The sequence below is a fragment of the Pseudorca crassidens genome, chromosome 4, assembly GCF_039906515.1.
Source record: "Pseudorca crassidens isolate mPseCra1 chromosome 4, mPseCra1.hap1, whole genome shotgun sequence".
Taxonomy (NCBI): domain Eukaryota; kingdom Metazoa; phylum Chordata; class Mammalia; order Artiodactyla; family Delphinidae; genus Pseudorca; species Pseudorca crassidens.
In genome coordinates this window covers 69196087-69211964 of record NC_090299.1, presented here as the reverse complement: position 1 = coordinate 69211964, position 15878 = coordinate 69196087, and the positions used below count along the sequence as shown (strand labels likewise).

The 15878-nt window shown below is 36.2% G+C and overlaps 1 protein-coding gene across 6 annotated transcripts in view; it reads left to right on the top strand.

Annotated features, from left to right (window-relative positions):
• The window catches only part of GABRA2 (gamma-aminobutyric acid type A receptor subunit alpha2), a 122472-nt gene that overhangs the window by 2204 nt on the left and 104390 nt on the right, over nt 1-15878 (top strand). For 5 of the 6 annotated variants that reach the window (XM_067735868.1, XM_067735863.1, XM_067735865.1 and 2 more), the window contains exon 3: nt 1748-1863. The exons of the other annotated variant lie outside the window; for it this stretch is intronic. In XM_067735868.1, coding sequence (XP_067591969.1) covers nt 1748-1863 — 116 coding nt within the window. The remainder of the gene's footprint in view (nt 1-1747; nt 1864-15878) is intronic. 6 annotated transcript variants of the gene reach the window in all.

Sequence of the window (15878 nt, the reverse complement as noted above, 5' to 3'; positions counted from 1 at the left end):
AGAGAACTTAAAATATGATTCATAATAATGTCCATGTAATTATTCCTTTAAAAAAATTACTGTTTTTGATTTTATGATACCTTTATTTCCCTTTAAAATTTTCATTTTCCTGTCTCAGTAATTGTCAAAGTTTGAAAATACTTTCTAGAACTGAGAAGAAATCTCTTTATGAAGTCTTATTTTTAATTGGAAAATAGCTCCTCATTTAATATCTTAATATTGAGTTTAGAAAGAAAATGTGACATGTGATTAAAAAACGCTTTCCAGTGAAAATCTCTAAGTGGAACTTCATGACGATCTTAGTGATTGGTTTTAAAGTTAGCTTAAGGCAACATAAAAACTTTTGAGGCTTGAGGTATGAACTAATTTGCTTACATAATTTTTTAAATGTTTATCTTTATATCAATATTTTAATATTTTCTCTTCTCCCAAGAGGATATTTGCTTGAAGTTGGTTACTGATTTTTCGATGTATTATGACTATTTTTAGCTACTAGCTGTGTAATCATTTAAATGCAAATGAATTCTGTCAATGATATTTCACACAGTACACCTTGATCAGAATGCAATTACATATAATCTTTGATTTTAGAGGAGTGAACAAACTGTGGTCCATTAATAATCATCAAAAATCCTCAGTACTTAACCATATTTTCTTCTACTAGTTTTCTGTTCTATATTTGACCAGTAATGCTCATGTCAGTATTTTATTCTATTATATAAATGATTCTTTTTCTGGACCAGTAATTTAAATCTCTGAATCATTCCGGGGAAAAAAATGGCAGCGAAAAGGGACATTCTGTTTTATACATCCAGTTGCTTCTGCACCAAATTGCTGGATGTCACAAAACCAGGTGTCTGGCTTTCTGATGGAGAAATAATGGAGAAAATCAGTGTTTCTAACCCTCTTCTGGTGATATTTTAAGACCACTTATTCTTTCCGTAAATTTATCACACACACACACACACACACACACACACACACACACACACACACAAAGTAGCTGGGCATTTTAATCTTTGGATGACCTCTATTGCTCTCCTCAGAGACCAATCAGGAGGGGTACTCCTCCAAGGCTCTCTGCAGCTGTGTCTGTGCTGCTGATGCTTTCAGAGCCCACCTCCACCTCCTGACTTCATTGGAGTCTGGAACACAGCCAGCGGAGTTTCTCTGTTGTCTATATTGCACTTGGCCATTGGGTGGAGGTATACCCAAAGTTAGAAAATCATCTTGGCTTAAAAGAGAAAAAGACATAAAAAGAAAAGACATTTCTGAGAAAGATGGAAAAATTCTGTGCCTCCAAGGAGGCAATTTATTTTCCAATTAATATTCAAATCACTGAAGAATTCTTTCAGTAGTCCCTTTGGTTTTTGTACCTTTCCAAATGCAGAACAACATTACTAATAGTATCTGCATGTGATAATCTACCATCATAATATATTCTAGGGAGTGCATTTTAGAAAAATTGAATAGGTCACACAAAATGCGAAGTGATAGAAATCTGAAATAATTTTGGGATCAAACTTTCTGATAAGCTAGTATTTATTATCTATTTCCAACAGCATGTTTACCTTCCCTATAGACATACTGGCATTTAAAGGAGTGGAAAAAAAAAAAAAAAAAGGAGGAAAACGGGTGACACTAATAGCTCAGGGAGCCTTAAAATTCAAATCAAGGAGGAAGAGCATGTTGGCACTTGCAAAACACACGTATGTATATATATCAGCTTGTAAAATTATCTGTTTAGGTTGGTGCTGGCTAACATCCAAGAAGATGAGGCTAAAAATAACATTACCATCTTTACAAGAATTCTAGACAGACTTCTGGATGGTTACGATAATCGGCTTAGACCAGGACTGGGAGGTAAAAATAGTTTTCCTTTTCTTAAATGCTCACAAAATAATGCCTTTAAAAGTTAAGGGTAATATTTATATTTTAATACATTTTACACATGAATGCATTGTCACATATTAAAAACCATAGGTAATAGAAAATAAGGTATATGAAATAAACATTATCTCTGATTCCTTTTATACAGATATAATGTATTTACCATACCTTTTATAGACTACCTGAAGTCATATAGAGCCCAGACTTTGTGCATGAATAGTTTTTAAATTAGTTTATTTATAATGGCTAAGTTTTTCAAACTTAGACTATGTGAAAGCGTGACATTATTGGGCAGATATGCTTGTATAGTATCTTTCGTTTCCTTCATTGAATTTTGCAGATGCCTACTTTCACACTAGTACAGATGTATAGAAACGGGAAACATAAAACTATAAAAGAGTATCTGGGTTGAATTTTAGCAACCAGATAAATTTTAGCAATCATCACAGGATTCCGTGATGATATATCTTTACATGTGCATGTGACGTTTCTAAAATACAGCACCAGTTTGGCATTCTTGAAACTTTCAAAGACATTTTGGGTATACTTCAGCTGTAGGCCTAATTTATTGACCTGTGGCACAGTTTGATTTCAAATTTAAACATTCATTCTCAACTCAGAAAAACAGATCTATTTTTATCCATAAAGGTAAAGGAAACTAGGCTTGGCTAATGTGTTAAATTTTAATTATCCTTTAGCATAGATGGGTGATACTAAGGAGATTATGTACAAGTAAGGTAAGTGTGTAATTCCTGAAAGGATTCTGAGTCAAAATATTGTTACTCATTAATTCTAACATGAGATGTATATATATATATATATATATATATATATATATATATATATATGTATATATCTGCATGCACACATTTATCAAATGTATGTTATACTAATTAGGATGTTCAGTTTAATAACTAATTCAAAGTTAAGATGAATTAGTTGAATGCTTGGTACTGACTGAAGGTTTATATAGTTAGCCTGATTATTACCAGGTTGGCAATATTAAATTGCTTGAAAAGATGTGTAGTGACTAAACGCCTGGATGTTTATGTCAATACTGTCTTTGAAAAATGTAGGTGGTTGTTAATTCTATACATATTTGGCAATTGTATGGTTTGCATTGCCCAGGAGTCAGAAAAGGTTGGAAAAGACCCAACTTGTTTTTAAATAATATGCCATTTAATTGATAGTGGTTTTGGACTTGAATCCTGAGTGGTACCTTGCATTTCAAGAGAGAAGTGATGGGGAAGAATAATGTTCAGAAGTATGATACATTGTATCTCTCAGAGATAATTCAATTGTTTAATATACACTTAGTCTACTAAAAGAAAAACTCTCAAGTTTATGAGTCTGTTTCCATTTTGTAAATAAGTTCTTTACTCCAATATAAAATAAAAAGTTAAAAGAAAAGTTAAAATAAGGAAAAACTAAAGGAAAAGAATATTTTCTTAGTAATTAACATTTCTAATGACCATGAATAGAAGGCATTACTGTCCATGTTAGCATATATAGCAAGGAGCTAATGTCAAACTCATACAACAGAAGTATGCCTAGCATGAGGCTGTCATAATTCATGATGGTGATTTGAGAGGTAGATTGCACTAAAGCAGATATTTTCCCAAGGCTTAGATTTTATTATTTTTTAATAAATCATGTGCTGTCAAAAAGACTTAAGATATTTAAGCTAGATCTTGGATTTTGTCTATGAGATTTTAAGAGAAATGTTTACACTGTGGGTGTATAGTTGGGAAGTAAAAACTACCTGTTAAAGGACATGGATATTACCATTTATCTCTTCATATTTCTTTAAAAATATCTCTTCCATTCTTTTTACTTTGGTCATCAGCATTCGAATATAGATCCTTGTCACTCATTCTGTAGGTTAATGCAATAGACAAAGTGGCTCTTCTTGTCTAGTGTCTTCCTTCCCCAATCCTTCTCTGATAGTGGACATGTGCTAATATTTCACAGTCAGATTGGTCTTCTTGTAGTCAATACTTTTCATATATTACTCTCTTGTCTTGATCAAATACCTTTGATAGCTCCCCATTGCTTTCTGTAGATGGTGATGAGGGGGTAGGGGGGAAAGGAATATAGGCCTTGCATGCAGATCGATCTAGATTAGAATTTCTTCTCCATCTACACACCAAAAACTGTGTCTTGGCCAGGTAATCGCTGTTTCATTTCATTTAAAATGGTCATGAAGGGGATTCCCTTGTGTGTTATTTGTTGCTTTTCCCTTGCTGCTTTTAATATTTTTTCTTTGTATTTAATTTTTGTTAGTTCAGTTAATATGTGTCTCAGCATGTTTCTCCTTGGGTTTATCCTGTATGGGACTCTTGTGCTTCCTGGACTTGGGTGACTATTTCCTTTCCCATGTAGGAGGGTACAAATGAACTTATCTACAAAACAGAAATAGAGTTACAGATATAGAAAATAAACTTACGGTTACCAGGGGGTAAATGGGGGATAAATTGGAATTGACATATACACACTACCATATATAAAATAGATAACTAACAAGGACCTACTGTATAGCACAGGGAACTCTACTCAGTACTCTCTAATAGTCTATATGGGAAAAGAATCTAAAAAAGAGTGGATATACCTATATGTACAACAGATTCACTTTGCTGTACACCTGAAACTAACACAACATTGTAAATCAACTATACCTTCCCAAAATTAAAAAAATAAATAAATTAAATGGCCATGATGTATTTCTACTTTATAGTGTTGTTGAGAGGATTACATAAACTACAGTGTACACGCAACATACTAGCAGTTAAACACAATCAATTCCTTCCCTCCTCCCATAGGTTCCGAACATGACAATCAAGGTTTTTACAATTTACTTCTCTGGCTTAATTTTTACTTTGCCACCCATCTATCCTGTACTTCAAACACATCTATTCATTTTCTCTTGATAATCCATTCACATCTTCTCCCTTGGCCTTTGAGGGGAAAATATTCCCCTCTCACTGGAATTATTCTTCCTCATTCTCTCTTTTCCTGTGAAGACCACCTCAATGTGGATCCTTTTCAGTAATAACCTTTCTTAACTGAATTGAAGCACCCAGATTCAATTTTCCCTCTGTTGAATTTCTTTGGCTGTTGTTGGCTTTGTATCTCATTTGGTACGTATTATGTGCTATCTTGGATTATTTATTACCCTTTTATGTGTCTCTTGTTACCTTAACAAGATCGTAAACTTATTGAGGCAAGGTATTGTATCTTAAATGCTCTGTACTGTCACTAACTAAATATTGATTTGCATATGGTGACTCTAAAAAAATATATTAATTACTTGATTAACTTTTCTATGACCAGTTAATCAGCTGGAAAATGGAGCTACTCACATCTGGCTGACCTTTCAGTTGGGAATGTTGAGGTGATACTTTGTGCATCCTGCTGCAGGAAGGTGGTGTGGCTGAGTGAAGAGAACCTAACTTTAGACTGTGGTGATTTAGGTAAAATTCTAGATGGAGTACTGAGCAGTCTTGTGGCCTTTCAGTACTTTACCTCTCTGGGGCTACATCTGTCATGGATTACTATTACTATTCTTAGGGGTTTTGATGAATATTAAATACAGTGATATATGCAAAGGATTTAGCACAGTGACTGGCATATAGTAGAGAGTTAATACATAACAATGACTAGAAGACTTTGAAAACCTTTGTAAATACACTGTTGTAAGTTTCAGTTATTATTACGGTTTCTTCTCTGTCCAAAATTCTCAGCCTGAATGTTCATATGTCATTTCAAATAGAAAGTTCAGGGAAATTATTTGTATCATTATGTCCCAGAAATTAATAATAAGGGGAAAAATGAGTTTGATTCAATTTAATATATCAAACTGAACATCTCTATTGATGGATAATCTGAATAATTAATCTCAATTATTATTATTTCTCCTTTGTAACGTTAGTATAAATGAGTACATAGGAAAGAGCAATCAGTTTTGTATTAAGAGTTAGAAAAATTATTCTTTTCACCTGGCTCTTCAACTTACTAGCTCTTATCCCAGACAAGTTACTTAGACATTCTAAGCCTTGATATCTTCTTAGGGAAAATGGGAATATTAGCATTTTATTCTGAGAGGAGGAGGATAAATTGGGACTTCTATACATGAAAAGGATTGTACAATAGGTCGAATGATAAAATTTTAAGGTATTTAATAATTAATTATGGGTTTTCTTTTTTTTCTTCCAGTTTTATTAAGGCATAATTGACCTATAGCACTGTAAACATTTAAGGCGTACAGAACTATGGGTCCTCTTTAAACTGAGGGCCCGATCACATTACTCAACTGCTCAAAATCCTGCAATGGTTTCTACTTCAGTCAGAATAAAACACAGATTTCTTTCAATGGTCTCCAAAGTCCTGCATAATCTGTTTTCCTATTCTTCTTTGGCCTCACTTCACACAACTCTCCTTCTTGCTAAGACTGCTGCAGTCACATTGGCTTCTTTTCTGTTCCATGAAGACATCACAATACACACACACTCCTTGGAGCTTTTCCCCAACTGTTCCCTCTTCCCTGGATACCCATTGAGCTCACCTTCTCAACGAGGCCTACCCTGACCAATGTGATAAATGCTATGTGTTCATCCTTTAGCAATACTGCTCCTTCTTATGCCTTATTTTCTGTTTTTACTTAGCACTTACTATTTTTTAATATACAAGATAATTTTTAAATCATTAGGTCAATTGCTTACTTTTGTCTCTTTTGCTAGAATGAAGGCTAATTGAGGTTAGGGATTTTTGTCTGTTTTGTTGTCTGATTCTCAAGCATCTAGAACAGTGCCTGGCACATAGTAAGCATGGAATTAAATATTTCTTGAATGAATTTTAGTTTATTCATTTATTTTATTTTATGTTATTTAGTATGCTCCCATGAAAAGAATCGACTATAGAACTTACCTTATCCTTAAAATCATCAGAGCAATTATCATTTAATTACTGTACTGGCCTTTCACTGTTAGCACCAGCGTATTAGGCTGACTTCTTGGTGAATGGAAACAATCACTACAATTATTCCAACTCCTGGATTATGTTAGATGTGATTCTGCCTTGAACTAACTGTGATTTGGGGGATTTGGGGCGATTCATTTATCCCATCTGTGACGTCATTTACTTACCTGTGAAATTGGAGGGGAGGTTCTACTTACCCTGTCTGTCTCACAATAATATGGTATGGTTCAAATAAGAAAGCATAATGTGGCATGCATTGATAGGTATTAGGACCGTTAGGAATAGCAGAGGAGAGTACTTCAAGGAGAACATCATAAGGTAGTATCCTTGAAAACATGCCAAGAAAATACTGGTAGGTCTTGTGCATTTGGTTGGCTTAGTCCCTTGTAAGTCTGGAAATGTATCTACCAAGACCATATGTTCAGCTTAGCTAGAACTTATAACTGAATCAATTTTTCCTTTAGTCTTCCTTTTAGTCATTGGAGCTAACAACTCGGGTACCACCTATGGATTTTGACGTTCCATAAGAGGCTTTCAAATTGTTAACTGAATAAAAGGAGCCACATTTGCATTGCGGACTGTGTTTAGAAGGTCGTTGAAGAAAAGGAAAGTGTAGACAGGCCTCGTATATTTATAACAGCTAACATTCACAGTGCTCAACAATGACAACTATTAGACATGACAAGGCTTGGTATCTAAATTATAGATTCAGTCTGGAAAATCTAGATAGAGTACTGTGCTTAACTGCATTTTGAAAAGCTGTTTCAAGGAGCTTGTCTAGATAGAATTGGTACATAGTGCTCTTGTTTTGTCCTCTAAAACTTGAAGCAGCTGTATGCTTAAAGCCATGAAAAACATGATGTCAGGTTATAGACTTAGGGTCTGAGGGTCAGTTTCCAACTTCACTCTTGGATATTTCTCCTCAGGCTGTAGAGAGATGGATGATAACATGTTTCTATGAATTTTACTACTCTCAATTTTATAAAAATAAAGTATAGGATATTCGGTGGGCAAAAATTAGTACAAAAAATCTGGTCTCTCCCAGAACCTAAGAGGGAGTCTGACCTCAAAATAGCATCGTATTATTTTATAAAGAAGTGGTTAAGATCAGTGCCTCTGAATACCAGCATCTTTGAATTTGAATTCTGTTGCCATACTATATGAAGTACAAACTTTTCACTCAACCTCTTCTTGCTTTGGTTTCTTTATTTGTAAAACGGGGGGCTAAAAGTATGTGACTTATTGGTTTGTTAAGTATTTAATTTAAAAAAAAATTTTTGGAGCGTCCGGCAAACAGAGTAGGAACTCAATACTTGTAGACATTATTGCTGTTATTGTCGATTCTACTACTACTTCTACTATGAATGCAATAGAGTCCATCACTCAATGTTTTCTTTAATTTGTAAAAGCTGTGACTTCTAAAACAGGATAAATGTGTGGCACAGAGAAAAGATATATTTGTATGTTTCTCATGCTATTAGTTTCATTTTGTAGTACACTTTTGTATATGTACAGAATCTCTGGAAACAAAGCCAATCACAAAAGAAATATGTCAGATTATTGTAACATATAACAATTGGGCATCATCAGTTCATGATACTGAATTCGCCTATAAGAACAAAATCATATTTACAGAATGAAAACCTCACTATGAGATGCAGATGATGATTTTAGGGACATGAAACTGAGCGTGTCCACCATCCTAGCCTGGGATGTGCCAGGAACTTGAATGGCACGAGCTCTGGGTCTTGCAGCTACCGGGTGTGTGCCTGATGCTTGACAGCATCTTATGAGGTGAGGGGTGGTATAGGCATCAGGAAGGAGATAACACACTGAGAATGATCTGAAATCTCTATACGGAACTGAAAGGGGCAGGGGACAAGTGGGTTGCGCGCTGAGCAGAAAGGAAGAGGCTGAGCCCTTAAGAAGTTCTTGTCTCAGGTGGAGGCGGGGTAAACTTCAGGTACTGGTCCTCCGCTTAACAGCTCTGATGTTCGGCATTCTCCTCATTCAGCAGCTGTGATTGGGGCTGATGCTCCTGAAGAGGCAGGAGGCAGCAGAGAATCTACTTTCCCTTCCCTCCTGACTAGGTCTTCTGAGGTCCCCCAGTGTGCCTGGAGTGGGATAACCTTAGGCATAAGAAAATTTCAGAGCCTTTTTCACTCTCTGCCACCAGATCTTCTCCACCCACTTGCATTTGCGAAAAGGTCACAGGAAACACCGAGTTTGATTATTTCATGAGCGAGAAAATAAAAATAAATTGGGATGACTTCACAGAAGTGTGTAATTAGCTTTGGGTAAATATGTAAATAATGGATATCAAGTTTTTTTCATTTCCTCTTTATTGAAAATTATTTTGTGGGAGGCATGAAACAGAACACGGAAAGGTACTAGGTGCCTGAAGTGGGTTGCTGTTTGGGAGGCTGGAAACTCTGGACATGGGCTTCCTTCATAGTACGGGCTTCCTCACAGTGCATGCTAGCTAAAACGAGAAACACAGTCATGTTATGTGCAGACTTTTGGATTCTTTTTAGTATTACAAGCCGACTAAGAAACATCTTAGCGTTTCTGTACACCCTCACTCTAAAGCTGTGTGTTGCTTGCCTACCCTCTTAGGGAATGGTGCTAAGACCGGCTTCTTCAGAAATGGTTAGAGTGAGGTTTTGCAGAACTCTTTCTCAGTTTGATGTTTTAACTGTATATATAGCTTGTGATTATTTTATAGGAAAGGCAGACTGAGTGCGTACACGGCAGCAATGGGTTGCGTTAGACTGGATGGCAACATTTTCTTCCCAAACAGCATCTCCTGCAAAATTCAAGGGAGCATCACTGAAGTGAGTGACCCAGAGAATACTACCCATGTTTCAATGAACTAACGCTAAGGCTTTTTTTTTTTCACCTTAAAACAGTTTTGGTAAATAGCAGCTTCTTCTCTCAACCATTGCTGCTAGAGAGGTATTGCCCTTAGTCATACTTTTGAGGGATTGTTATTTTTGCTCTTTTCGGGCACAAGCACACCCCACTCACTCTGTTGTTTTCCTGCCAGCTTTTAAGCTCAGGTGCAATGAACATTTTTCTTTTTTTCACTCCTTAATACACAGTGGATAAATTGGACCATAGGCATGACGGATCCATTTGTGTTAGTGTTATTTTTTGATTGATACATCTCCAATCATATTGTAGAAATCTATATTGGTAGTGGAGATGGCCAAGTGAACAGCTTGGCCAGCCAGCAATTCATTACTTTTTGATGTGTTAACCTGAAAAGAGTCAAATGAAGTTATTCTAGTAGTTTGTTCCCTAACACATGTGTATTGAAGACTTATGACATGCCAGACACTCTGCAGGATATAAAGATGTACAAGGTGTAGTGTTGGTCTCCAGGGGATGAGGCCCCTTGGAGGGCAGATAAGGTAGGTACACTGTGATTCTCAAAATGACTCGAAACAGTACAACACGTGTTCCATTATAAGAACATGCTATTGAAATAAAGAAAAGAAATCACTTTTACTTGCATCATACAACTGGAGTTAGCCAATTTCTGTCTCTATAAGCCTAGTTCTTTCATTCCATTGTTTCTTTCTAAGGGCCAAGGATTTGCTGGGTCCTGCTGTAAATGCTGCAAATACTATGCCGAACAGGACTGAGTCTTTGCAGAGATTCATATCATATCATATTTTGGCTCTTTCTGCCTTTCAACTATAATTATTGTATGTTTTTCTTTATTGAAGTGTAAGTCTTTTCTCATAAAAAGAAGAGAGATTTCTGATATATTTACTGTCAGGCTGAGAACTGTGATATCTACAGAAGAGTATAACATCCAGAGGGCATGTCTTTCTGTGTCTGTAGCAGGGGTGTTGAAAGTATTTATGGTAAGAGTGGCATTCCTAGAGGTAGAAAGGGAAGTGTTTATTCCAGTCGAAACTTCTGGGTACTCCTCAGTTCTCTTTCTAAGGAAAACTTATTTTCTGCCTCATCTTAATTTGTTTTGAGCTACAGATGAGTTAGATAATAACTAGACATGAACTGTGGAATAAAAAAATTAATGATATGAGTTGTAATATCATGAGGATTTAGTGTATTTCCTTTGACTTTTAATGTTTCTGACCCAACACAGAATTCTGAAAACTTGTTTCTAATTTGAAATACCCTCATTCCTCAAGGTTTAGATCTTCTCATTTAGGAGTAAGTTACCATAAGAATAAAATTAATGTTTAAATCTAAAGGGATTTCATATAGAAACTCATCAAATTAAGGATATCAACTTATAAGGTACATATAATCCCTTCAAATTCTCCATTGGGTTTTTGCATTTTAAGTAACTTACATTAAGGTAGATTTGATGTCTCTGTATGTTATTATTATACCTTTTAACAAATGAAAAAACTAGCATATGGAAAAGTATGACTCCATCTCCATCTTAATTTAATATGAATTAAGTTATGTCAATTTTTATTTTTTTTAATTTTTGTTTGTTTTAATATTTAAAACATGCACATTAAGAACATAAAAAATGGTTTTGCACAAAATTCAAAAATACAGTACTCTGTTATAAGAGCATTCTTTTTATAAATATCTTTGTTAAGATTCAGGATGGTAGCTCCTTTTTAGGGGAATAAATGCAAAATGTAGCACAAAGATTGTCCCAGTAGTATGTGTGGCATTATTCTTTCTGTATTAAAGTATTGCAGGATTCTTAAGAGGACATGTTCAGTCGCAATATTACTAAGTTGATTTAAAACATAATAAAAGAAAAGGTAAGGTTTTCTTCTTCTGACATAGTATCCAGAGGAAAAATATGTCAAAAAGAAGATACTGCTATCTTCAGCTATTTTGTGGAGATGGTTAATAATTCATAAATTCTGTGAATATTTGAGGAATATCATATATTGAGTAGTACAATTGGATCTTGTCTATTGAGCAGAGGAATAGAGTTATGCCACAAAGTTAAGGAAGGTTGAAGAGAGGATAAAAATTATAAATGCCTCCTAAGAGCATTCCCAAACCCATTGTTTAGGTTATGTTTTGTAGTGGTACATAAATATTTTAGTAAGTACTGGGAAGGCATTTGACTTCCATTAAGAACGTAAAAGGATCAGCTGCTTTTAGAATGGTGTATGTGTGTGTGTGTGTGCGTGCGTGCATGCGTGCGTGTGTGTGTGTGTGCGTGTGCGTGTGTGTGTGCGTGTGTGTGTGTGTTAAAAACTTCCCTGGACGAAGAGAGCTCCAGACTTAAACTGGAGGAGTGGTTTGGAGGAGGAAGACAAACATCATGGAATGTTTTAGAAAAAGATGAGAGGCTTCCGTTTTACTCCTATTTACTGGTGAGAAGATTTTAGATTTTGAAGCTTTAAAAATGATGAGTTACTACTCATATATATAGGTTGGAGGGTCCACAGTTTTTCAATTATATGAATTTTTTGAAGCCTTTACAAGAGAAATAAGCAAATCAGCCATAGGCAGAGAATTAGGGTAAATGGAACAAATTCATTTTTGCTGCATGATTGCATAAACTCTGCAATTTCTCAAGAAAGGAAATAGTGAGCTAAAATGCTAGCCAGGTTTACAAGGAAGATTAAAGTTTTGGATACCAAGAGAGAGGAAGTCTTAATTAAAAGAAAATGGAATTGCGTGGCTGGTGTTCAGGTCAGGTAGAGGGGAATATGGGAGGGTAGATTTAATTAGTTATCTAGGGCATGTGAGAGGATAATCATCGAAGCAAAAAATGTGAAGCTGATGACTGTGCTTTGGAGAATAGCAAAGGAATCATCCAACAGCTATTAGAGGAAGAGAAACTCTAGAGTCTTAAGAGAGTGAATGGGTGGGTTTAGGTGGTGAAAATGTTATAATGGAATGGGGGTGAGTGTCCAGCGATTTTAAAGGGAGTTGCCATTAGAGCATTACTAAGAGAACAAAGTCCCTTGATAACTAAAAACTAAAACTGAGTATCCGTTTATCATTCTGAGTAGCTTTTGCTTTAGCAATGATTACAAAATTACAGGATCAAAGAGAACTAACAGGAAAGCTATACACTGAGCTCTATGATCAGTAGTGCTTATATTACAGTATATAGCCATTTAAAATAGATTAAATATCAAAAATTGACTTGTTAAGGGCTTCCCTGGTGGCGCAGTTGTTGAAAGTCCGCCTGCCGATGCAGGGGACACGGGTTCATGCCCCGGTCCGGGAAGATCCCATATGCCGTGGAGCGGCTGGGCCCGTGAGCCATGGCCGCTGAGCCTGCGCATCCAGAGCCTGTGCTCCACAACGGGAGAGGCCACAACACTGAGAGGCCCCCGTACCGCAAAAAAAAAAAAAAAAAAATTGACTTGTTAAAACATATAAATCTGAATAATAGTGTCTGAATTCTTAAAGGAGAACACCAGGCAGATGAAGTAGTGAGGAGAATATCTCTGTAGCAGAATTCCTTTCCACTCTCATTCTTTCAAGATCCCCAGATAATCTGCAGAACTCCTGGAGGTGTTTTTGGCTGCCACCAAACTGATGATCTGACTCATAGCATTAGCAGGGAGGGTCGTTGAGCATTTCCATTATTATCTGTGAAATACGGGGCTGATGAGAAGTCACGTGGGGCCCAGTTGCTGATTCAGGATGGAGCTATTTATGTGTAGATGGAGGTCTGCTTGTTACACGGATGTTGCCTGCCTTTGTCACTCTCCTTTAGCTGCTGCCACACCCAATTTAGTCTTTGTCATTTCTGGTGACAGCTTCTAATACAAGCATTTCACTCTCAGGTATCTGACTGCGACCATTTGTAGGGGCAGCTGCAATCTTTGCCACTGTTGCCACCGCTTTGGAACAGCTGGGAGGTTAAGCAAAATCTATCAGCAGATAAGGAAAAGTACTCAGGTTCATGTTTAAGTGAGTGGATATGAAGGTTAGTGGGGCGGAAAGTGACTCTTCATCAAATCCTTTCCCTTTAGGGAACTGTTTTGCAGCCTGTCATTTCTGTAATTTCCCCCACCCGCTCAGAGAGGGTGATGTGACACTTTACATACTTCTGTCTGAAGAAGACATTAGCAGAGGATATCATAATCCCCAGTGGCTTTTTATAGTGCAAATTTAATGCCAGTTGGAACAACATAACATTGGAATAAAATAATAAAATATAGATGAAAGAAGAACATCATGGTAGCTTTTTAAAAATTTTTTTTTAAATTAATTAATTTATTTATGGTTGTGTTGGGTCTTCGTTTCTGTGCGAGGGCTTTCTCTAATTGTGGCAAGCGGGGCCCACTCTTCATCGCAGTGCGCGGGCCTCTCACTATCGCGGCCTCTCTTGTTGCGGAGCACAGGCTCCAGACGCGCAGGCTCAGTAATTGTGGCTCATGGGCCCAGTTGCTCCGCGGCATGTGGGATCTTTCCAGACCAGGGCTCGAACCCGTGTCTCCTGCATTGGCAGGCAGATTCTCAACCACTGAGCCACCAGGGAAGCCCCCCCATGGTAGCTTTTATCAGTTAAGGATGCGTTTGTCTGAAAGCAACAGAAAAATCTATCTGCAGTGACTTCAGTGGGGAATCAGTTTTTCTCACAAGAAGTCTAGAGGTAGGTGGCTCCTAGTACTGAGTTCTTAAGTGATGGCATCAAGAACATCAAGAACTGAGACTTTTTTTATTTTTCCACTTCCTCTTCCTTAGTGTGACTTCAGTCCTTTATGTTGTTACCTTCTGATCCCAAGATGGCTGCTGCAGCTCCAGCTATCATATCCATGGTTAAGGCTGGAATGAAACGAAGGGATGGTGCCAGTTCCATTAGTTCCCTTTATCAGAAAAATAATCCTTTCCAGCACTTGCAGCCGATTTCTATATTTATCTCATAGTTATTTCAAGCTAGGAGAGTATCTGGGAAAATGAGTGCCCTACCTGGGGTTGGGCACATTTCTGCCCTTATAAAACTGAGGATTTATTAGAAAGAAGGAAGATGTGTTGGCTATTCAGTAGGCTACTGGCAATGCCTGCCACATTTACTAATGCTAATAAAAGTTACTTAATCGTTTTGTGCCTCAATTTTCTATTCTGTAAAATAGAAAATATTAATTCCAATGATGGGTCAATATACCTAAAGTACTTAAAACTTTAATTTGCATATGAATAACCTGGATGGTGACTGTTAAAATGCAGATTTTGATTCAATATATCTCTGTGGATCTCAAGATGTTGGGTTTCTAACAGGCCCTCAAGTGATGCCAATGCTGCTGGTCTTTGGGTCACATTTTCAGTAGCAAGAAAGTACTCAGCTAGGGCTGCCATGCTGTACAACCTCAGGGAGCATTCATACAGAATATAATGCAATGACAAGAAGGGCTAAGTGTTCACTTATTATTACTATCATTACTGCCTCTGGTTTACTCTGATAATTAGGAATTCATAATTTATGTTTCTAAAGGTTGCAGTGATAAATCTTATTTTTATCAGAGTATAATCATAGATAAATTTATTCCTTATGATACACTTTTACAAAATTGCCAGTAAATACTAGATTGACCGTTAAAGTCTATGGTGTATGTTAAATACAATTTCTCTATCCAGCTATCAGTACACTCTAATTCTGTCACATTCTATATAAATAAGAACATATCCCTATCTCTATATATATTTTAAAAATTAAAGCTATGTTGTGATAACGCCATGATGATATTTGAACTCTGCTTCAAAAGATTTGTTGGATATTACAGTTAGCTAGTTGTGGGAAAGAAAATATTGACATGGAGCTTGTGAATTAATCCAGTATAAATAATTGATTATACAATTTGATTAATTGATTATAAAATAATTGATTATAAAACTGATTTAATTCTGAATATTGTATTGTGGTAAATAAAATTTTACCACATATGTAATCTTCAGGGCAGAAAAATAATAGAGCTCTCTCTTTAAATTATTTTATGTTCTATTTAAGTTGCTCCAAAATTTTCTTTTTGGACAGATGAAAATTGTAATTTCCTTTTAAAAATATTATACATGGTTTGTATGAGAGTGCCTGACAGAGACCA